Source organism: Canis lupus, chromosome 20 (genome assembly GCF_003254725.2).
Source record: "Canis lupus dingo isolate Sandy chromosome 20, ASM325472v2, whole genome shotgun sequence".
NCBI classification, from domain to species: domain Eukaryota; kingdom Metazoa; phylum Chordata; class Mammalia; order Carnivora; family Canidae; genus Canis; species Canis lupus.
The window spans coordinates 26060399-26085899 of NC_064262.1; the positions used below are offsets into that span (position 1 = coordinate 26060399).

The following is a 25501-nucleotide window of genomic DNA, read 5'->3' on the forward strand; positions in this document are numbered from 1 at the left end:
CCTTACTTATCCTCTTTATTAAGTAGATTTCTTGGTATAAAGCAAGAACAAAGTAGGATTTATTGACTCTAGGTTTTACTGCTCTTCCTGTTTCTAGCTACCATAAATCTTGATCTCTAGAAGGCTTGCCTCAGAAACTGACTCCATTAGAAGCTCACTTGAAATTCTGGCATCAGAGAAAAACTTTGGGGCCCAGGTTATCATTGCTAGAATCAGTTTGATCATTTGCTCTCCATACACCCACACAAAAGTCAAGTGGTAGCTGACTATCTTCTTTCGCTTCCTGTCCTTAACACCAAGAAAGCTGATAGGATGCAGAGAGAAATTATCTTCAGATACACATGTGATGGGCATCCTCAGTATGTTGAGTAAATGCCTCCTCACTTACCAAGCTATAACTATGACAGTTGACAACCTGTCATACCCTAACTCATATAAATTCTTTCAAATAATTGACACTACCCGGCCTATGATATGTGTATCAAACTAGCTATGTCAAAGCATTTTGCTCTCTGAACCACTTTAAGTACCAATCCACCAGCTACTTGGTGCATAGAGTGACAATAACATAATGAGGTCTTGGCTCCTGGTTGGGAGAGTTATGATAAAGGAATGAGTGTTGTATCCACATAGAGAAACATGATGAAGCTATTAAAAATATTTACTGAGAGGGACGCCTGGGTGGCTCAGCAGTTGAGCGTCTGCCTTCGGCCCAGGGCGTGATCCTGGAGTCCTGATATTGAGTCCTGCACTGGGCTCCCTGCATGGAGCCTGCTTCTCTCTCTGCCTGTGTCTCTGCCTCTCTCTCTCTCTCTCTCTTTTTCTCTCTCTCTCGATGTCTCTCATGAATAAATAAATAAAATCTTAAAAAATTTTTAAAAATAAAAATATTTACTGAAATATTTTAATTAACATGCTGTTGCTACTATCTTAGGTGACTTCTGCTTTAGTCTTTTGAAGGAGGTACAAAGTGTGTGAATAATATTGGGAATGTTTATAGGCAAAAGAGCAAGAGACTGTGGCAAGAAGCATCCAGGGGACAGCCTCAATTCTTTTCTGTCATCAGTGACTGAGGCAAGAGCTGAGCAATGAAGAGTCATCCCAGATACTCCCTGTGGTACTGACTGTTGAGCACAAAGCAATAGGCCAGTCTTTTACAAACTGTGCCCAAATTATTGGCCTAAACGAGCCTTTGAGAATGAACACTCTTCATGCATGCTTCATGACCACTGACCAAAGCATACCACTGACCAAAGCACACAGTTATTTATACCAAATGAAAGCATTGGTATAAGTACCTTGTTTTAGACAGCTTGGAAAATCTGTAACAAACCACCATCCTTTAACTCCCTCTAAGAGACACCAAATGTTATTTAATTGTATTTTGAGGCTTTTCCTTTTTTTCTCTCAGCAGCCTCCCCTATTTTTGAACATGAGGTTGCTGATGTTTCTTTTCCATTAGCAGGCAATGATAAAGCATTGCTTTGGAATGTGAAGAGATGATATTACTATAAGAGCTAATGTTTCTCCGGCACTTTGTAAAGCTTTTTACACATATACTAGAGAGCTCTAATAGCTTGCCCAAGATCACAAAGCCAGTGAGTGTCAAACCCCAAAAGCTAACTTCAGAGCCTGCATGCTTATCCAGTGCTCTTTGTGTTTTAAATACAGAGTTTATTAGCTCTGTATGCAGTCAGAAATGCACCTAAATCTAAAAGTAGATATCCTATAATACAGGCTCTAGAAACGTATTTTTGACATGACCTTATATTCTCAAAGTCCCCTTCGGAAGCCCCCAAGTATGTGTATGTATATGTAAATGCTTGGGAACTTCTTATTTCCTTTAAGTGAAAAAGTAATTTATGTTCATTTATGGTTTACAAGTCAATTTCACACAGATCCTAGAAACCACCTGGAAATGTTGAGAGCTAAGCAACCTAGGCATTAACTTCTCCATTTTGCTGGTGAGAACACCGAGGAATGGTGTGTACTCCCCTACTAGACAGTGGGAGAACCAGGCTTCCTTGTTCCCTCATCCATTCTGTATTCCAGTAATCATTCTACCTATCCTGTTTGGATCCATTAGCAACCGTTCTAAGAAAGTTATGGCAGTACTCTTAAATGTTTGGTAAATCACATGAAAGATTTTATGAAATCAAATGAAAAATTTTCTGAAATCAGAGTATATGTCAAAGTCAAAGCCATGATTAGGGCTATGAATTTTTAAGTCCGTATTTTGTCCCAGCATCTCATTGTTGGAATTCCTATTTTCTTTGAGAGAAAGATGGTTTAAGGTTCTGTTGAACTGGAAAGAAGACACAGAAAGCCAAACATGTCGAATTGTTTACATTAAATATCTATGGCTTTTTTTGTTTTTGTTTTTGTTTTTGGTTAATCAATTAGATGGGAGGAATCCTTTGACAATGTATATATACCCATATCAAATCATCATCATGATGTATACTTTAAGTATCTTACCATTTTGTCAGTTATACGTCAGTGAAGCTAAAAAAATTCTTTTGATAAAAAATATCATGGCTTTTAGTATGTCAATCATACCTCAATAAAGCATTTTTTTAAAAGAAGACAAAATATATAACATACAAAATATTTGGATAATACAAAATAAGATCCAGTTGCTAGAAAGATTTTCATTTGTCTTTAGGAAATTACAGTTACTTAGATATCTTGCCAGTCTGCTAATATTCCCTCCCCATAGTTGAAGCTTTGGAACCCTGGCAGGCCCCCCCCTTTTTTTTTTTTTTAACTATACATCCTCAGTGTGAAGCCACATCATTTCACATTTATGTCCCACCGATTGCCATGCCTTTTTCCTGTTACACCCAGTTTCTATTAAAATGGGTTAATTAAAATTCTTTAGTAAAATTATTGAATGTCATCCATTGTCCTGGTACTTCTCTAGCTCTTAAATGTCGTGTTAAGAGATGATCACTGGCTCTAGTATATTGGCATTTCCAGTAGTAGGTTCCAGTCCTGAGTAGCCATGACGCCCACACTGAAGGCCAGGCACTTTGGTAAGCATTTTACTTGTCCTTAGTCCTTCAGTTCTCATGGCATGTGCATTGTTCCCACTTTACAGATGAGGAAACAGATGCTTAGAAAGGTTCCAAAGTCACACAGCTAGAAATAGGCAAACCTATGATTGTAGTCTGATATCACATTCATCATTTTTCTGCCAGTTTCCTAAAGGCCAGATGTGACCTGGAGAAAAGGTTACTCATAATAACTTTGATGAAGAAGAAACCGATGATGATGGCAGCTGACAAATGCTGTTAACCATATGCTAGACACTGTCCTGGCTTCTTTACTCATGTAGTCCTCCCCATAATCCTGTGGACTTGATATGATGATCTCCATTTTATAGATGAGGAAACCAAAGCATATAGAAGTTAATTGTGTTGCCCACATTAATAAGGGGTGAGGCCAGGCTTCAAAGTCAAGCAGTCTGGATCCTGAGTCAGTGCTTATAATCAGTAATCTCTCTTTTTTTTTCTCTCTTTTTTTCTTTTTTGGTTGTGCGATATTGCTTTATTATTATTTTTTTTTAAGGAATTGTGATTGAAATATTTGGAGTGTTTACCTAAATACACAGATTCCCACCTTCTCTTAAAAAGCCAGAGATCTAGAGATACTGAGTCCACTTTTCCTCAGGATGCTAATTACCGGGCAGCCCCGGTGGTGCAGCAGTTTAGCGCTGCCTGCAGCCTAGGGCGTGATCCTGGAGACCCTGGATCAAGTCCCACATCGGGCTCCCAGCATGGAGCCTGCTTCTCCCTCTGCCTATGTCTCTGCCTCTCTCTCTGTCTCTCTGTCTCTATGAATAAATAAATAAATAATCTTAAAAAAAAAAAAAAAGGATGCTAATTACCTGGCACTGAGTTCCTTGCTCCCTTCAGACAGGCTGCACTCTCTCTCTAGTACCCCTTCTAAATGTATCATTTGTGCCTCTGGCAGACCGAGGAGTTTGTCTCCTACTCTGGCCCCTTGGCAGTAGGACAAAACCCCTCCTAGAAGCTGACAGAGTCACTAGAAAATTCTTTATCTCTTTCCTGAAAATATGATTCTGGTACTTGAATCTTCATCACTAGGTGCTTTAAAAATGCACTTTTTGGAATCTTCTCCCAAATCTTTGTAGTAAGGAGTCAGAATCTGCATTTTAGCAGTCTTTCCAGGTGATTGTTATGTATCCATGTGAGATGTGTACATTCTAAAAATATCAGAAATGATTAAATGTTGGCTCCTAGAGACTAAGGGCGACTCTCTTAAATCTTGCCAAGTTTTGAATTTATTTTTTATTGATAGTAATTTCGAAATATTTCTTCCATGTTGGCCTCATTTCCTTTTTTCTACTTCAAAATCCCAGTTGCTTTTTTTTTTTTTAAGATTTTATTTATTCATGAGAGACAGAGAGAGAGAGAGAGAGAGAGAGGCAGAGACATAGGCAGAGGAAGAAGCAGGCTTTATGCAGGGATCCAGGTGTGGGACTTGATCCTGGAACTCCAGGATCACGGCCTGAGCCAAAGGTAGAGGCTCAACCACTGAGCCACCCAGGTGTCCCTCCAGTTGCTTTCTTAATCTCCAGTCATGGATACATATTGTAAAACCAACTCAAACTGGCTTAAGCAAGAATTTAGGGGATCAAGCAATTGAAGAGGCTGGGAGCACATAGAATCAATGGCTCAATCAAAGGCATGAGGTGACTTTACCTCTCATTTCTGCTTTCCTCTGTGGAGCCTCAATTCTAAGGCAGGTCTTGCCAAGCTTGTCAAGATGGCCACCAGCACCTGTGGCATGAGAGTCTGTCAGCTTCATAATTTCAGCATCAGGAGGGTAATTGCAGGCAATTTCAATGCCTGGTTTGGTTTGGATTATGTTCCTTATCTGATCACAGACAAAAGTGATAGTGCCACTTAGGCCCACCACATGGGCTAGGAATGGGTTTAAGTGAGCCCCCACCTGGACCACGAGGACTTTGAATGGATGGATTTCTAAAGGGAGGTCTGAGAGGTGATTCTAGGAAAAGATGAGAGAGATGCATGGCAGCCTGCAATGGTGATGGATTTTTGGTGGAGGTGCTTAATAGGCTTAACATGTCCTCCATCCAAACTTTGAATTACCCTCATTCTTATGTGTGTCATTGAGCGCTACTCATTGGAGAAAGATTTGAAAACAGCCTTTTATTATTCCTCAGTCTGCTTTCAGAAATCAGAAATGTCTACAGGAGAATTACTGTGGGAGATAGAAAATAACTACAACCCTTGATTATTATGTTTTAAAGCCCCATGGAGACTGATGTTTAATATTCTTGGCCTCTATAAAAATTCAGCCAGAATGTCAACAGTGCCATTTGTGGATACTTTGATGACATCAACTCTTGATGTTTCTAGTTAATAAGGAGGCAAGGAGATTCATGTACTTAGAGTCTTCTTTTAAGGCCCAAGTCAAGTTAGTCCACCCACATGATCCTGTTCTGGGGGTAACTGTCTTGGTTTTCACAGGAACATTCCCCTCACTTTTCCAAAAGAGGCTCGACTCTGACTCATTGGTATAGCTGTGTCTATATTCTAAAGTTCTGTATACTTTCCAGTTTGATATGCCAGTCTTTGATCTTTGCCATTGTCTACCAAAAATGTTTTAAATAATTGATACAAAAATGGATAATGATGCCACTATACCTGTGTTTGCAGCATGGACTTTCTTCTTGCTCTCCAGGGACGTCTGAATCATGAAGCCAAATGATACCTAAGAGCAAGAGTATGGCTCATTCTGTGTTTTGATGGCCTTATTAATACAAGAGACTTGAGGTTTTGAGTCATGAATTTGTTCTTTGGCTTTTCCAAGATTTTGAGCAATGCATTATTTGAGCATGTCTATCTCTTCTTTCTTTTTAGGTCTAATAAATGTGGTATGTCATTTTGATTTCTATTGAAAGAATTTCCATCTAAATAAAACAGAATAGAGTTGATGGTGAGCAATTAAGAAAGAGTGAGGGCTTTTAAGAATACAGACACAAACAGTAGTGAACTCCTTGGCTTGGGATATGATTGATGAATTTCTTTTCTCTATCTCCCTGCAATTTAACAGCCGATTCTGGTGACCAAGAAGAACACACTCTCCAAGAAGCAGCACTACCGCCTGTGAATAGTAGCATCGTCGCTGCTCCCATCACGGACGCTTCTCAGAAGTTCCCTCAATACCTACCTCTTTGTGCAGAGGATAATTTAGGTCCTCTACCTGAGAACTGGGAGATGGCCTACACCGAAAATGGAGAAGTCTATTTTATAGAGTAAAGTATACCATTCCTCCTCCCTGAAGTACTTCTTTTCTGTCATCTCCCCTTCCTTCCTGCTCCCTAGTGGCCGCACTGGTAAATTACATCTAAAAGGACCCACCACCTGCTTGATGGTATTCTTTTAGGCAATTTAACCAGCTTTGTCCAAAAAAGCAATTAGCATAGCATCTTAATCATTGGATCTGAGGAGCTTGAAGAAGCATAAGGTTAATAATTCCCCTAAATATCCCATTATCCCTATAATGGCATAGTATATAAAATATATGGAGCCATTAGGAAGAGCTAAATCCTCTGCTTATTCTTTCTTAATTGGATGGCAGGAATTTTTGTTTTTTATTGTTTGGTTGTGTTCTAAGAGTTCTTCTTACATTCTGGATATAATTCCTTTATCCTCTGTGGTTTGTCAACATTCTCCCCAAGCCTGAGTTTTCTTATCATTGTCTTGACTATGTCTTTTGAAAAGCCTGAAGTTCTTAATTCTGAGGAAGTCTGATTTATCAGTGTTTTTCTTTTGGGGGCTGTGCTTTTAGTGTGCTGGCTGAGAAATTTTTGCTTAAATCAAAGTTATAAAGCTGTCATTTTCTGCTATCTTTGTTCTAGAAATTTTATGGTTTACATTTTACATTTAGGTCTCTGATCCATTTTGAGTCTTTTTTCTTTCCCCCCATGGTGCAAGTACATAGATTAAAATTTGAGAATACAGGACCACCCCCCACACCCACCCTTATCTGCAGTCTCACTTTCCATGGTTTTAGTTACTCGTGGTCAGCTGTGTTCTGGAAACAGAGGATCTTCCTGATATATTGTCAAAAGATCAGTACTAGCCTAATGCTGCATTACAATGTTTTTATCATTCACCTCACTTCATCTCACCACATAGACATTTTATCATTCACATCATTATAAGAAGAAAGGTGAATAGAGTGCACTAAGGTATTTTGAGAGAGAGAGAAAGCCTACATTCATATAACCTTTTTTATACTATATTATTATAATTGTTTTATTTTACTATTAGTTATTGTTGTTAATCTCTGTGCCTGATTTATAAATTAAATTCATCATAGGTATGCATGTATAGGGGAAGACATAGTATACTTAGGATTCAGTACTGTCTATAGTTTCAGGCATCTACTAGAGGTCTTAGAACTGAGCTCCTGTGGATAAAGGGGGACTACAGTATATAGATATGGAAAGTCTTTCAAAATTAAAAAACCTATATATGTATCTTATTTGTGTGTGTATATTTACATATATAATGCACATTGTTAAAGGTAAACATTTAGTAAATAACCTTTACTAAAAATTGAAAAATACACAGTTGTAACCATTCTAAAAACTCTAAGATAATATAACTTTTTAATGAGTAATAGTCAGTTTTTAAAATGCTGCTCTTTGGCTTTATTATCAAAATTCTCTGTTAAGATTTACCATGGTTTTTTTTTATGTACCACTAAAAAAGGAAAACAGAATGGCCAATTAAACTATAAAATAAATTAAAATATACGTAAATCTGTTATACTCAAATAGATTGAAAGTCTGCTGTTCAGTGAACAATAACAAGACAAAACTGACAAAGAAAAAAAAATTAAAAAGACACAAATTACTAGCATTAGGACTTAAACAGGGAATCACTGCAGACCCTGAAGACATTAAAAGGTAATCAGAAAGTGCTGCCAGCAAATCTACACACATAAATTTGACAACTTAGATAAAATGGCCCAATTTCGTGAGAAGCATGAACTACCACAACCCATCCAATATGAAATAGATAATTTAACTAGCTCTATAACTATTAAGGAAAATGAATTTGTCATTTAAAAACTCGTGAAAAAGAAATCTCCAGGCCCAGATGGTTTCACTGGAGAAGGGCTCAAAGAATAAAACTTCTACAGTCTCCTTCTGAAAATAGAAGTGGAGGAAGGAACACTTAGCATATATGTGTATGAAGCTATTGTTACCTTGTTACCAAAAACGAAGATACTCTAAGAAAAAAGGAAACTACAGAGTTGTAGCACAGGGGCGGCTGAGTGGGTGAGCATCTGACTCCATTTCTGCTCAGGTCATGATCTCAGGGTCCTAGGATCAAGCCCTGCATTGGACTCCATGCTCATCTCAGAGTCTGCTTGAAATTCTTTACTTTTGCCTTCTCCCACTGGCATCTTCTCACAATAAATAAATACATACAATTTTAAAAAGAAAAGAAAAGAAAAAGAACTCTACACTATGACCAAGTGGGAATTATCCCGGGGATACAAAATTGGTTCACTATGTGAAACATTCATAAATATAATCTACCGTATTAAGATAGTAAGGAAAAAAATCACATGATCACATTCATCAATGCAGTAAAAGTGCTTGACAAAATTCAGCACTCATTCATGATAAAAATAGCAGAGGGAAATTTTCTTGACTTTATAATATCTACCAAAAATAACATTATACTTAGTGGTAAAATACAAAAAAAAAAAAAAACCATTAATGATTATAAAAAAAAACCTTCCCCTGCAAGATTGGGGACTAGCCAAGGATATTAGCTCTCACCACTCCTTTTTTTTTTTTTTTAAGGTTTTATTTATTTATTAGAGGTGGGGAGAAGCCAGAGGGAGAGGGACAAGCAGACTCCACACTGAGATTGGAGCCCCACTTAGGACTTGATCTTACAACCCTGAGATCATAACCTGAGCTGAAACCAAGAGTCAGTCACTTAACCAACTAAGCTACCTGGGCATCCCACCTCCCACCATTCTTAATCAACATGATCTTGGAAGTTCTAGCCAGGATAATAAATCACGAAAAGGAAATAAAAGACCTACAGATTGAAAAAGAAGGAATAAAACTATCCCTCTATGCAGATTACATGAGTGTACATAAGAAATGTACAAAATCACAAAAAGTGTTCAAAAAAGTTTTAAAAGAAGTGAGTTCAGCAAGATCACAAGACAAAAGATAAGCACACATGTGTATCTATATGAACATGTGGACAACAAAATTCAAAATAAAATTCACATTTACTTGCAGAAAAACACCATTTATATGTAAATCTAACAAAACATGGACAGGATGTTGTATGCTACAAACTACAAAATATTGGTGAAAGAAATCAAAGAAAATCTAAACAAATTGAAAAGTGTCCCCTATTCATGGATTGAAAGACTCAATTGTATAGTAAAGATGTCACCTCTCCCAAAATGAATATACAGGTTTAATGCAAATCCTGTCAAAATCTCAGTGAGGTTTTTTGTTAACATAGATAAGTTTATTTTAAAATTTATGTAGAGGGGCAAAAGAACTAGGATAGCTAGAAAACTTTGTGGTTTGGTTTGGTTTTGTTTTAACCCACAACCCTGAGATGAGAACCTGAGCTGAGATCAAGAGTCAGACAGTTAACCAACTGAGCCACGCAGGTGTTCCTAGAACACTTTTGAAAGGAAAGAATAAAGTTAGAGTAATCAGTATACTGGATATCAAGACTTCTAGAACCTTAGTAACAAAGGCTGTGTGGTATTGGTGAAGAAATGGGCACGTAGGTCAACAAAACCCAGAAACAGATCTACAGATATATGCAAATGATTTTCAACAAAGATGCCAAAACACTTTAATTCAGGGAAGATAGCCATTTCAAGGAAGTGGTACCAGATTAAGCATTTAGCCAGAAGTAAATAAATTAACCTCAACCTCAACGTCACACCTTTATACAAAAAGTTAACTCACAATAGATCATCACAGACTTAAATGTAAAGCATAATGCAGTTATACTTTTTGGGAATAAATGTTTGGGGTGCTCAAGGACTTTTGTTTTTAGACTTGATATCAAAAACACAAACCCTATAAGTAATCATTGATAAATACGATGTCATCAAAATGAAAAACATTTGCTTCAGGAAAGACCCCAATAAGAGGATGAAATGCAAACTACAGACTGGAAGAAAATATTTGCAAACCCCATATCTGAAAATGGATTGTTATCTAGAGTATATAAAGAGCTCTCAAAACTCAACAGTAATATTAAAAAAATTCAATTAGAAAGTGAACCACAGACATTTCACTGAAGCCGATATACAGATGGCAAATAAGCACATGAAAAAATGTTCACCATCATTAGCCATTAGGGAAATGCAAGTTAAAATTACAAAGATATCATTACATGCCTATTAAGATGGTTAAAATAAAAAAATAGTAATAACAGTAAACGATGGCAAAGATGCAAACTAGATCATTGCTGGTGGGTATGTAAAATTGTATGGCATTCTGGAAAACAGTTGGGGAGTTTCTTATAAAACTAAACATGCAACTACCATATAACCCACCAGTTGCACATTTGGCCAGAGAAGTGAACACTTAACATTCACACAAAAAACTGGACATGAATGTTTATAGTAGATTTATTCCAAATAGCCAAAATCTGGAAACAACCTACATATCCTTCAGTAGATAAACTCTGGTACATTCATGCCATGAAATACTACTTGGAATAAAAAGAACTAATTATCATTATATGCAATAACCTTGATGGGAATTCTGCTGAATGAAAGATAGGAGCAGACCCCAAAGATTATGTATGTTTGATTCCACAGAACATTTTTGCAATGAAAAAACCATAGAAATGGTGAACATCGGTTAGTGATTGCTAGGGATTTAAAAAGGGTTTTGGGGGGCAGGGATTGGAAGAAAACCAGGTGTGGCTATAAAAGGGTAACATGAGGATCTTTATGATGATGAAAATGTTTTGTATCTTGACCATATGCAGATCAGTATCCCAGTTGTGACATTGTACTTTAGTTTTGTAGGATATTACCATTGGGGGAATCTGGGTACAGGGCAGGTGGGATCACTCTTTTGTTGTTGTTGTTGTTGTTGTTTTTCATTTTACAGATTTTATTTATTCACGAGAGACACAGAGAGAGAGGCACAGACCCAGGCAGAGGGAGAAGCAGGCTCCATGCAGGGAGCCCTATGTGGGACTTGATCCCGGGACTCCAGGATCATGCCCTGAGCCTAAGGCAGATATTCAACCGCTGAGCCACCCAGGAGTCCCTCTTATGTTCTTTTTTACAACTACAATATCTTAAAATACAAAAGTATTTTTTTTAATTCTCTTCTTTTTAAAATATATTTTATTTAGGGGATCCCTGGATGGCTCAGCAGTTTAGCGCCTGCCTTCGGCCCAGGGCATGATCCTGAAGTCCGAGGATCGAACCCCACATTGGGCTCCCTGCATGGAGCGTGCTTCTCCCTCTGCCTGTGTCTCTGCCCCTCTCTCTCTCTCTCTCTCTCTCTCTCTCTCTCTCTGTCTCTCATGAATATGTAAATAAAATCTTTAAAAAAAATTGAAAAAATAAAAATAAATAAAAATTAAAAATATTCTATTTAAATTCAGTTTGTCAACATGTAACACCCAGTGCTCATCTCATCAAAAGTATTTTTTTTAAATCATAAATAATCTTCTTCCCAGCAATGACTATTTTTACTATCTTGCTGGTTTAGGAATAGTGCAGACCATGGGTCTTGGTGTTGGACTCCTGGTTTTGATTGCCAATGTTGCTAGGTATCAACTAAGTAGCCTGGTACAAATTTCCTCACCTCTGTCCTCATTTTTCTCATCTTAGAATATATTAATACTTCCCTCATAGGGTTATTGTGATGGCTTGTAAATTGTGACATACGTGTAAAAGAACAGATTCTGCTAGTTGTAAGTGAACAAAGAAGTAACATCAGTGATGATAGTTGTTACTGTTTTACCTTTCATTAGTTTTTTTCCCCCTTTTTATACAGTTGAGGTGATTTGTATGTGCATTTGCATATTGTTTTTCACTGAAACCATTAGTGTTTTTGACAATAAGATTTGAATCTCAAATAATTGTGGCAATGTTTTTCAGCGTTTACAACCTAAACTTCAGATGTCCCAAAACAATTAAGGTTACTACCTAAACCTCAAAAAAAAAAATTTTTTTTTTTAATTTCTTATTTTCATTTCTGGTTGTAACTTGAACTACTACTGGCCTTCTTTGAACTTGCACAGAGTGGCCTGGGAGTCATGGAGAACTTTGTCCCAGGGTACTGAGCTTTTTCTGGGCAGTTCCTCCAGATGTTCTCATGATGCTTCTAACATGGTTGCTGGGCAGTAATCTTGGGAATACTGCTGTACAATTTCAGACCGTCAAGGCCTGGCTCAGCATCCGTTGAAACACTTCATCTGGAGTTGGGCTGTGCCCTCCAGAAAGTAGACAGTTCAGCTGCTTCAAGCTTTGTGAGGTTTTTTGGCCCAAGTCCTATTTATGATAGGTAATTTCAAGTTGCCTTCACTCTGTGTGCAACGTAATTCAGTATGCTGTGATTAATGATAGGTATTAGCAGCTGTGAGCCAATTGCATGAATTGAGGTAGTTTCGCAGTGTCAGGGGAAATCTTATGTAATATAATGAGTGAAATAGCAGCCTTCTTTGTGAATTCCAGCATCCAAGGTTTAAGTCAGAGACAAATTTAAAGCAAATTGGAGTTTGCTCTTCTGCAAAGGTGAAGACATAAAATAAGTCTGGACAAGGAGAGACCGTATAGACAAAGAGTATCATTTGAAACTCATTTTTCAGAAATAAAACTGGTGTCACATTTTAAGCTTTCTGTAATGGAATGGTTATACCTTAGATGAGTTAAAAAGTCTACCTAAGGCCCTTCCCGAGCCTTTTCTAACTCTAAACTTGGGCTCTCTTCTGGGTTGGTTTTGCTGTTGGAAAATAGCTTTGCTCTAGTTGAGGGGAAATGTTCAAGAATGTGTAATTCTTTTGCCGTTGAGCTTTTTGCTTTTTTTTTTTTTTTTCCTTTTCAAATGTATTTGTTTTTGTTTCTCGATTTCAGCCATAATACAAAAACAACATCTTGGTTAGACCCTCGGTGCCTGAACAAGCAGCAGAAGCCTCTGGAAGAGTGTGAAGATGATGGTAAGGGGCTAGGAAGAGGTCTTGGTTCAAGTGAGTTGGGGGCTCATTCATAGGTGTAAATTTTAAGGTTTTAGAGCAAGAGCAACCAGGTTTTAACAATTGAGTTTTTAAAAGGTAATCCAATTTCTAGTAAATGAACTGTAGTTTCCAAAAGCAGCAGGGGAATCAGAATTGTTTTTAAAGGAATGATTTGTTTACACATGAATACAGATTCATGCTAGTATCTCCATTAGAAGTCACTTTAAGACAAACTGTTTCGGGGGATCCCTGGGTAGCTCAGCGGTTTGGCGCCTGCCTTTGGCCCAGGGTGCGATCCTGGAGCCCGGGGATCGGGTCCCGCATCAGGCTCCTGGCATGGAGCCTGCTTCTCCCTCCCTCTGCCTCTCTCTCTCTCTATGTCTATCATAAATAAATAAATCTTTAAAAAAAATAATAATAAGACAAACTGTTTCGATGAAGATGTAACCTCTACCTTCAGGACCATGGAAAAAAAACTCTAGAAAAATCTCTGGGAATAGAGAAAAAAAGATGCTCTGGTTACTTACCTATTGGATCCTAATCCTATATTACAAAGTCTCAAAGGAAAAAATCAAGACCTTTTATTGAATTCTACATGTTTCATAACTTGACACAGGGAAAGCAGATTGTGACTTCTTTGGGAATTTCTGTGTAATTTAGAATATATCCTAATTATCTGAAAAGTACATTTTTCTAAGAAAGAGCCTGAGGTGTTACCCTTAGCCCAACTTTCCCTGTTAATCTCAAAAAAGAATCAATTGGCTATAAGAGTTACTATTTTGAAGATTTCATTTCAGGGTTTTAGGATTTCTAATTACTTTTCCAAAATGAAAAAAAAAATTAGAAGAAATATGTTTCTTTTCAGTACACCGAAGTCTATCCCAAGTTCTACCAAAATTACTTTTTTGACATGGACGAATTAAAAGGGAAATGGTTTGTTTTGCTACTCATTATTCATCTCTGGCATTTGAATTAGTGGTATAATTATGGAATATGCATTTTACTGTAAGATAATGAAATTTTATTAATTTGTCCTATGGGACAGAATTGTCGTATATATAAACTTGAGGTTTGTCTGAAAATATCAGTCGGTAAACTGTAATACTGCCAAAACCTTGTCCTCCTATATCCTTCTGCTGTACATGGATTGCAGATACCATGAAATGAGCATAGAATTATGTGTTCGTATTTATCTGACTCCAAATGCAAATATAAATCCTTCTGACTAAGGAGGCATGACTGAAATGCTCATTTTATTTTGGTTGCTTAGTCTCATTCCTGAAGAAGGAATTGAAAATGTGTGGTCAGCTTCATTATTTTGCATGCTTAAGGGATAAGAAACTGTCCTGCTATTCAAATATTATATTTAACATGTAATATAAAAGTGACCAATTTTCAAAGATCAGAACATAAAAACATTCAACCATAAGATTTCAGGGAACAAAATTTAATCTTTATTTGATGCTTGATGATTGTGAAGGCATTTTAGACTTATTACTATAGGATCTTCAGTGTCGGTCTCCATTATAATTACACTGGAACATATGAAAATGCCTATTAATGTATTTTCTAGATGGTAGAAGACTCCCAGTAGCTTTTACCAAGAGAAACTTTATTGAGTAAATGTTGAGTAGAGTTACTGAATGCTTTTGTTACCAAATCTAGTAAAGTTGACCCTTGAACAACAGAGCTTTGAACTGTACTGGTCCACTTTTTTTTTTTTTTAAAGATTTATTTATTTATTCATTCAGAGAGAGAGAGAGGCAGAGACACAGGCAGAGGGAGAAGCACGCTCCATGCAGGAAGCCCGACATGGGACTCAATCCCAGGTCTCCAGGATCACATCCTGGGCTGCAGGTGGTGCTAAACTGCTGTGCCACCGGGGTTGCCCATACTGGTCCACTTTTATGTGGATTTTTTTTCAATAAATATATTAGAAAAATTTTGGGAGGTTTCTGACTATTTGAGAAGCCTGCAAATGAATCTTATATCTTTGTGAAGAGCCAAAAATATTAAGAAAGATTAAGTATTGTTGTAAGAATACAGTATATAGTACTTACAGTGTACAAAATATGTGTTAATCAACTATGCTATTTCTAAGGTCTTCAACAATAGACTATTTGTAGTTAAGTTCTGGGGGCGGGAGGGTGTCCAAAGTTATACACAGATTTTTGACTGCAGAGAGTCAGCACCACCTAGCCCTTGTATTGTTTAAGGGTCAACTCTTATTTTTAATTCTTAGAATTCTTGTCATTGGTGTTAATGACAGTATCTCTGGAACAAGTATGTATTCATACCAAATACTGCTGGTTTATTAATTATCCCTTCAGTGTTAGGGTTCACATATCCTTGGGGCACCTGGGTGGCTCAGTAGGTTAAGCATCTGCCTTTGCCTCAGGTCATAATCCCAGAGTCCTGGAATTGAGTCCCACATCAGGCTTCCTGCTTATATGCTCTCTATCTTTATTGCTGTCTCTGTCTTTTTCTCTCAAATAACTAAATAAAATCTTTAAAAAAAAAAAAAAAAGGATTCACATATCCTTTTTTCTAGAAATTATATGCATGTCTGTGTGTCTGTATACACCAACAGTATAAATATATAACCAGATGTTACCACTCTGTCATTTATCAGTCCCCACACCTGCATTTTCTTTTGCCTGTTAACACAAATCTGCCTTGTGTTGTTTACGTCATGATGCGAAGAAGAATAATGTTGGTCACAGTCTTGCTTCTGTCTTTCTGTTTTCTGGAAGTCATAGACACATGGAATGTAACAATATAGCATCGTTCTTATTGTAAAAATTCTATATATTCTGTTTCCTAACTCAAAAAAAGTGATGAACTGGGATTTTGATCTTTCACCTTGCCTTTGGGCTCCAGGCCACTATTTTAATCTGCCTGGTTGATAATGCGTTTTGTCTGAAAGAGACTTCAAACTCAGTCCACTTAAAACCCGACTAATGATCTCTTTTCCCACAAAACCTGGTCCTCTGTAGGTGTTCCCTACCTTGTTCCAGGGTAAAATCCATGCATACCTCAGTCCCCCTTGACCTACTACTTACCTAGACATTCATGTCCACCCATCTACCCTCTGAATTTGTTTTGCCTCCCAGATACCTCTGGAATCCATTCAATATCTTCTTCACCACTTGTCACATCATAGTTGAGGTCACACTCATCTCTTACCCATACGCTTTCCCACTCTCTTTACAGTGTACCCAGAGCAGTCTTAAAATGTCAGTGTGATTGCGTTATCACTGACCACTCCCTCAAGCCCTATTCACTGGTCATCTGTCTGCACCATTAATACTCAGCCCTCCCCCTAGCTGGTCCCCAAGCCCTAAGTGGTTTGACCCCTGACTTTTCTCACTCTTGTTTCTCTCCACTCTGCCCTTCAGCCCCACTGGTTCTCTCTTAGAATATTCTTACATTTCACAAACAGTTATTGATTGCCTTCTATATTCAAGTGTGTCCTAAGAACCTCAGATGTATCAATGAACACAGCAGTCAAAAATTCCCTGCTGTCATAAAGCTTAAATTCCAGTTATTTTTCACCTTCAGTTCTTTGTTAAATTGTTCATATCCTTTAGGTTACAGCTCAAGGACTTTTTCCATGACCTTGCCCCCAGATACGATTAGGTCACCCTGTGATATGTGTTACTTTAGAGAAATAATCACAGTTTAAATTATAGTTTTATTTATGGGAGTTTGAGGTTTGTCTCCTCCCCCATAAGGATACTTGGTCTGTCACTTTGCACAGTGACTGGTCCATAGTAGGTCTCTCTCATTAAATACTTTTTGGAGAAACGAATACATGCACCCCCCAACATTATTTGATAATATCTAAATGGGTATTTTCTTGAAAGATTTTATGTAAATAAGATTCCGTTTTTAAGAGAGAATGCCAACACCAAAACTTATTGTTGGCAGTTGAATCGTTTTTAAATCAAGACATGTTGATTGCTAAAGTCAATAATCAAGACATCCATCGATCCATTTAGAAATATTTAGAACTTACCATGTGCCAAAAACTCCTCAGCACTGAGCATTTTACAGTAGTGAAAACAGTTTCATTCTCTGTGTTCATGGAGCATACAGCAGAGGGAACAGCCACTTGCTCTGTAGCTGGAGAGACTTTACACATGCAGTGATTTGTTATGTGTTGTCCCACGTTCTGTTATAATACAATGTTTTACTTACAGCAGGAGGAGGTCAAGAATGGAAAGTATCTTGATTGGTTTTTGCCCTCTGACTTACGAGAGCATTTTCATTCTAATATTTCTGAGCTGTTTGACTTAGAAGTCCTATACAAACTAAACGATGGCTCCCCATACTCATTTCAGGGCAGCCTTCAAGCCTGCTTCCCTAACTTGCTGACATAATTCCTCTCTAACTCCCTCTGTAAGACCCTGGAGTGTAGCACATTTTACAATCTGCATTCTCAGTTTGACCTCACCTTCCATTTTTCAGGCAGCAGTATTACTTATAAGTTAAGTAATGCTTTAATTGTGAGCATAATTGCCTTGCTGACTAGAGGATTATTGCAGGATTAAAAGGTCTCCTATTGAAAGGTGTAACAGCTTTGTTTGCCCGAAATAAGGTCTGTAATAAGTGACTTCCCACTTAAGAACATTGAAACCACAAAGGTATTTGTCATCTTCTACAACCAATCAAACCCTATTCTGATGTGCAAGGAAATGAGCCATATAATTATGTTGCCAATATCAGCTCTTACCGTTTTGTGATTTACACTGAGGTCTCTGGTTTACTAGCCAAGCCAGTGAGACAGGCCACAATGCAGGTAAGGACAAAACAGAGTGATGTGTTTGCTGCTGTTTTTCTGAGGGGAGTTTTCTTTCTTGGTGTTGGTGTCTGAATTTTTCTCTTTCTTTTCTGTCTCATTTGTGCTATTCCTTTGGAGAAGAAGGGGTCCACACCGAGGAGCTGGACAGTGAACTAGGTAAACCCTCCCAGCCTGCTGCCTCTGCATGACTCACCCTGAATGCTTTTGTCTCCATCGAATTGCTTAATCCTTCAATTTCTTTAGTTTGCACTTCTTCAATGATGATTTTCATTTCGGCTTATCCATGAAAGGTCAATCTTATAACCCTTGTGTCTGACTTGCAGCCACCATGCAGAGTTGTACTAAATTGTGTCTATAAAGAAAATGAGTGAATTGAGACTAGAATGAGGGTTAGCAAATTCGTGCTAGGTAGTCTTGTGAATTGAAGATTGAGGAAAAGACTTGAGAGGATAGATGCTTTCTGTGTGCCTTCGTCTCTCGTATAACCTCCACCTCATTTCTTCATTTGGTGCAGGTGGTTATCTATAGGGGTCATACAGAAAAGCAAAGCAAAACAAAAATAAAAACCCTCCAAACTCTTAAGGATCTTTGTAGAAGTAATAGCAATACAGTAATTCTCCTGATCAACTGAATAGTTAGTAAGTCTTAGACTTGTGTTATTAAGTCACCAGCCACATGATGACTTGGTAAATGTAGTGAATGGCTTGAAAACCAGATGTGGAGCTTATATGTAACATTTTCCTTGGCGTGTGTGTATCCATGTAAATCAAGTCTAATTGTTGCAGTTAGAAATAATTTATATTTGCAGATAATGCTAAATGCTTTTATCTTTGCTGTTGGGATATATTGAATTATGTTCTATGCTAAGTTTTACTTTTAGCTTTGAACAATATTAAAATCAGTTTGCATTCCATCTGATGCATTTACTGAAGGATAGATTGGAAAACACAGTTTTTCAAGCTAAATTTCATATAAAAGTCTTGGCTTATTGAACATTGACCATCATTTATTTTTGAGATAGAAGATTGTTTAACATCAATATGAGTAGAACTGTCCTGAGATTATTGAATCAACCTAACTTTTTTGAGATAGCCTTAAAAACTAAAAACATAAATGCTTAATAATAGATTATTGTTTTCATTTGATTTTGTTTTATTTAGTAATCAATCATGATTGATTGGAGTCATGATGTAATGGAATTTAGCTCTGTTCTTGCTGTTTGGGATGTATCCTGTTGTAACTGATGGATATGCCAACATTGGTCAATAACTATTAAATGGTGCTTATTTTTTAAAGGTATTTATAAGTTGTCCTTGTCATTGTGGTAAGAAGGACTTGAGATTCATCCTGTGCATAGAATAATTTGAAATTTATTTTATCAAAAAAATTAATTGGTAATACTTGATAAAGTAATTGAAAAAGCCAACTAGGTTTTTGAGACACACAATGAGTGCCTTAATCACTTACTGAACCAATTTATTTTTTTATTTTTATTTTTTTAAAGATTTTATTTATTTATTCATGAGACACACACAAACACACACACACAAACACACACGGAGAGGCAGAGACACAGGCAGAGAGAGAGAAGCAGGCTCCATGCAGGGAGCCCGATGTGGGACTCGATCCCAGGACTCCAGGACCACTTCCTGGGCTGAAGGCAGGAGCTAAACTGCTAAACCCAGGTATCCCTACTGAACCAATTTAAATCACTCTTGCTAGGTGATTGAAATGTTTGAATGACCACTGCTATCTGTGGATGGCTCTTAGAGATAATATACGTGTACAGGGAACTTCTATGGAAGTTTGAATGTTGACATTTTTAGGAAAAAAGTTTCCATATTTTTCTCCCTATAACTATAATATTGTAGGAACTTTCCTATGCTGTTGAAGATTGAAAAAAAAAAGCATTACTGACTCCTTATATTATTTCTCATGGTCATAGTGGTGATTCTGGGAGATGGTTTGGTGACATGGTAGAACTGTCTCTAGGGTCAGATCAGGCTTCCTGGCTTCTTGTCTGGGCTCTCCTGTTTACTGGCTCTGTGTCTTGGGCAAGACGTTCACCTTCTCTTAGCTTCCCTTTCTTTATCAAGAGAGGCTGAAAGAGGAGCTCCCATAGCATTTGTGAGGAAGCTTAATGAAAATGTGTCTTATTATTTGTCCCTGTGATCAGCATATATCGATGTTTCTAGTAGTTTTATTATTTATTAGCTAATTCCATCTTGTTGAACTTTTTAATACTCCTTGTGGTACTTTTTTGCCTTTAATATGGGTCTAGAGAAGAATGTATATGTAGATAGGACTCTCGGTTTTTGTCCACACATACCCACTGTGTAAAGAGTAGTGTATACACACACACACACACACACACACAATTTTCTCTTGCATTCATTCCAGATTCTATTGACAAGCTCACTGCCCATTTTCTTAACAAGAGGGTCCTAATTTCAAACAACAGCAACTGTCAGGTTTTCAGAAAACAATGAAACTCCAGATGTGACAAGGAAACCTTGTCTGTAATCTGCCTCTCTCTCAGAGGTGAGGCAGTTGGCACAGATCATTTGATTATAGAGTTGTCATTTCTGAACTCTGTTTTTTGAGCTGGGTCAGTAGCTGCATTATGCACTTTTGGTTTGCAGAATTTCTCGCATGCTCTGCAGGCATCTTCCCAGCATTGGAAAGTACTCCCTTTTGGAACTGTAGGGTGTTTAGGTTCTCCCACCAGCTTGAAGAGGTAGAGACGAGGAAAATGGGGGTTCCCTCCCCACCAAGGCTAAGTCACAGTTTTGAAATCTATCTGTGATTGTGAACATGTCTCAATCTATGTGCTAACACATCTCTTCTGGAAAGAATTTAGAACATTTGACTACTTCATATTTGCTTCTGTGTTGACAGTAAGTATGAGATTTTTAAAGGCAGAGTTGGCTAGCAAGCAAGCCATATAAATCTTGTTCCTTTTCTGCTTTCTTAGAACATTGCCATTTGTTGAGCCTATATGCCAGGTGCTGTGCAAAATGTTTTATAGGCATCCTCATTTAATCCACAGTTGACCCTTGAAGTAAACCCAGGTGAAGAATGTGGTTGCAAGATACTAAGTAACTAGTCCGACATCAGATCTATGAAGTGGTAGAGTGAAGGTTCAGTTCCCAGTCTGGGCAACCCCAAAAGGGTCTCAGCTATAATAGCTGTGACAGGTAGTATATTCTGGTCTGATGTCCAGCAGTTGTTAGACATAGGAGCTGACCTTTCAGACAACATCAAAGTGTTTAGTGAAAAAAAAAAATTGTAATGCCGTTATTTTCTGGGCTCTGGCATTTTCTGTCATTCTCAGCTTTTTAGAACAAAAAGACAAATTCGAGGATAAACATCTTTTTTTAAATCGATGACCCATTTCTATTTTAAGCATTAAGAGACTAATTCCTATTATTAAGCTAATCACCACGTTGGAAGCGGGAAATCTGTCTTTTCAACTGAAAATGACTTTTAGCTTGGAAAATTTCTGGAGTTTGCTAATCTGTCCCAGAAGATATGTTTAAATTTACAAACGTCCAGAAATATCAATTGATCTGCCATATTTTTCAACTCTAGAGTATAAAGTTGTCAACTAGACAACAGGACAAGAGTCTAGGTGGCGTCTTTTTCTCTACCCTCTTCGGACCTCTCTCAAAGCACTAACTGTATAGTGTTTGAACTGTCTGCTTAGTTGTGTACTTGTAATTATCTTTGTGTCCCTGATATCTACCACACCCTCAGACAGACAGTAGACACTCTAAATGTTTGACAAATCAATGATTGAATGAGTTAGCATCCAGTGTTCTATTAGTTTCAAGTGTATAATATAGTGATTCAAAAATGCTGTACATTACTCAGTACTCATCATGATAAGTGTACAGATGAGTTGAATTCTTTATAGTGCCCATTTTATCTAAAGATAGACCAAATATTCAAGGTTGCAAGTTTTGGAAAAGATTTGGTTCAATTAAACAGAGTGGTGCCCTTACACATACTTACCCACTCTTCCACCCCATGCCTGAACAAACAGGTGGACCGTGCCCCAATTTGCATTTTTTTAATCTTCGATTTCTCCTTGGAAATATTTTCTTGGTTCATTTTCATTTAAATGGTAATTTCCAGCTTTGTAAGGGGAAACCATTTCCCGGGCATTTGATTTGCATCAGTTCGTAAGACTTGGCAGATAAAAATGCCAAGTTGTATCAACATCTGCAAATTGGACCTGTCTTGCATTTTAGTAGCTTATGTCTCCTGGAATTCAAGACTTCTTTAAAACCTGCTAAGTGTTTAAAAAAAAATAGAAGAAAAATGGGAAAACCTGTCTCTTTGTTTGCAAATAGATAACATGTGGAGCAAAAACCATGAAATTAATGTCTCTTGATATGCAGCCAAATCTGAGCAAAATATAAACTTTGAGTAATTAGCCTGTGTGTGTTTGGGTACACATGCATGAGTCCGTTTCAGTACTGGACTGTTTGTGCCACGTGTAAGCCCTATGCCTTGATGAAAGAATCATTCTTTGACAATGGTGACCCTAGGATTCCTCAAATTAAAAAAAAAAAAAAAAGAATCTAGTATTTCAAAATAAGTGATATTTCAAATGTTTGTATTATTCCGTTCATATTGGTCTTAGTAGCTGACTTCTAGGAATAATGATTCACTTTGGAGTATGACATTATTCAAGCTTGCCGAAACCGTGTATGTATCCACATGGCTTTGAAATTAAGCGGAGGAATTGCTGCTCTGCTTGAAAGAATTGTTTAATGACACAAAACACAACCTGGTTTCTGCTTTCACCAAGTCAAATTATCTGGCGCACTGGGCTTTCTCACAGTAGATTCTTGTTGTGGCTGCACTCACTATTAGCTAGTTAATAAAATTCCAGCCTTTGTAGGAAACCTTGCAAAGTGAAGTCCAGTAGAGCGAGGTTAGATTTTCAGAAAGGCACACAAATTCCACAATGCCAGTTTACATCACCACAAAAAAGGAATAAAGTCTTCCCCCTTAACTAGTGAGTTCCCGGATGGCAGGACCTGTGTTTCTGCTTTCACAAGCAAAGTGTTACTGAAGGTGGGCCTGGTTGAATCTTGCCCTTGAGGGATAGGTGCATTCAGTTTGAAAGCCCAACTCCATCTTTTACTTACTCACATTTTAATTAGAAACCAGGAGGAAATAAGATGCAAATTTTGTTTTATTCCAGGGAGAGCAAAACCAGCACTATTGTATTGAAAATGAAAAGAAACATTAATTTTCATCCATTTTTGTGTGTGTGGTAAAGCAGGCAGAAATAAAATGAGAAAACTGTAAATATTTAAGGTATAGACTAGGCATTCAAGGCGAATTTTAACTATATTATTGCCATTAAAATCTAATTTAATAGTTGATTTGGAACAAAGGCATCAGGGACTACATTTTATTAAGTTTTATTAGCTTGTGCAAAATATCTGTAAAGCATTGTTCCTCATGTAGAAAAATACACCAATAAATAAAAGACTGCCTTTTAGTTTGTTGTTTTTAGGATCCATAGTTTTAATTGGATTTAAGGCATTTTTATGAGCCTTTCTCTTTTTGCCTTGGTTGTTGAAAATCCTTAGGTTCTTGAAGAATATGCTTTCCTTGCTCTAAATATTCTTTTATTTTTCAGAACTGCCTGCTGGTTGGGAAAAGATTGAAGACCCTGTCTATGGTATCTACTATGTAGAGTAAGTGGTTATTAATCCATGTTTTAGTTTGTACTTCTCTACCATTATGTACTTTATGGTGAACAGAGTTTGTCATCATTATAAGGTACAAACTTATAATGCTAATAATAGCAACATCATAATTTTATAATGAAAATATATATGCATATTTCAATGAATGAGAAAATATTCAACAATTCTGAAGACCGTAAATTATATTATAAAATTCATGAGGGCAAGATCTAAGTCTTATGTTTACCACTAGCTTACCAGGACCCAACACAGCCCTGGCATATGGCAGCTACTCACTAAGTATTAGTTGAATAAATGAATGAATGAAAAAAGCAAAACAGATGAGTAGGGATTGTCTTCTGAAGAAGAGCCTGTTTGCCTACTTTTTGCCCCAGCCAGGTCTGAACTTTTCAGACTTTCTAAAAGGGCCAGACACATTTTAGTAATGTATGAAATGTCACCAGAATTAAGAAGGTAACTGGGCCAAGCTCAAGACCTCGTATGCTTCTTTGCCTCCCTTGCCTGAGGACCATCCATGTAACTCCTATTTTCCATTTTTAAGACTCTTAAATCATCCTCATGACCTCTGTAGTTATGTACCTTATTCTAGTATGGGGCACTTTATCCATCCATTAGAACCATCTGTTGTTAGGATGATACTGAAAGAAGAGAAACCCAAGATATTGAACATTGAAGCAGATATGCTCTATTCACTTCCTCTGAGAAAGATGATAAATAACTAATAAAAGATTCTTTGAAAAAAACAGGGGTGCCTGGGTGGCTCAGTCAGTTAAGTTTCTGCCTTTGGCTCAGCTCATGATCCCAGGGTCCTGGGATTGAGCCCTGCATGGGCTTCCCTGCTCAGCAGACAGCCTGCTTCTCCCTCTCCTACTCCCCTGGCTCGTGCTCGTGCACTCTCTCTGTGTCAAATAAATAAAATCTTTTTTTTTTTTTTAAGAAAAGAAAGAAACAAATGCTATATAAATATTCTATCATCATAATCTTACCTGGTGCAGTGAAGATAACTAGCAAGCTTTCTATCCCTTGCTCTACTAGTAATGAAAAGTATAATGCCTGGCAATCAGAACATATGATGCAAATTGTAAAATGCTCAGCATCTTATTACAAAAAATTATGAGTTCAATATAGCAAGTGTCATTGGCCAGTATTCACATTGCTACCTCTGTACCTAACAAGAAGGATTTGGTGATTTGAGACATTAGAAAAGCAAGCTCCATTGCTTCTCTGACACTCATAAAATAAAATTCCATTGTGTGCCCAGCAGATCATCTTTCCTTCACATGTTTAGTGGGGTTCCTGTCTATTCAGGGTTCATTTTGAGGTCTCCCTCAACTAATTTGTGCGTTGAGAGAAAAGGAAGAAGAGATTGCAGCTTTGTAGGATAAAGAGACCCGTTTTGAGGGGAGAATTTTGTGTTACCTTACTTTTACTATCTGGTCCTCTTCACTGTGTCTTATCAGCTCCACATGCCTGTTATGTTAGACCATTTCTTAGCATGAAATTGCCTAAAAGAATTAACAAATAAGCAACTAGTCATAGGAATTAAAGGAAATTCGTCTATCCACCCTATTTGACAAGCCCACCTTTAAGAAATATTTTGAATTCTGAATACTGTAATCACATAATAGGTATGTTCCTGAACCTCTAATGAAGTATGATTTTGGTGGGGGGAAAAATGTATGTATGTTTGTGTAACATATGTG

The 25501-nt window shown here is 37.3% G+C and overlaps 1 protein-coding gene across 21 annotated transcripts in view; it reads left to right on the forward strand.

Moving 5' to 3' along the window:
• MAGI1 (membrane associated guanylate kinase, WW and PDZ domain containing 1) overlaps positions 1-25501 on the forward strand; it is a 641003-nt gene that overhangs the window by 528327 nt on the left and 87175 nt on the right. For 11 of the 21 annotated variants that reach the window (XM_025456491.3, XM_025456481.3, XM_025456483.3 and 8 more), the window contains 4 exons: positions 6106-6307; positions 13165-13247; positions 18187-18225; positions 23729-23786. In XM_025456491.3, the coding sequence (XP_025312276.1) occupies positions 6106-6307; positions 13165-13247; positions 18187-18225; positions 23729-23786 (382 nt within the window). The remainder of the gene's footprint in view (positions 1-6105; positions 6308-13164; positions 13248-18186; positions 18226-23728; positions 23787-25501) is intronic. The other 10 variants (XM_025456482.3, XM_025456485.3, XM_025456490.3 and 7 more) reach the window with 2 other exon arrangements.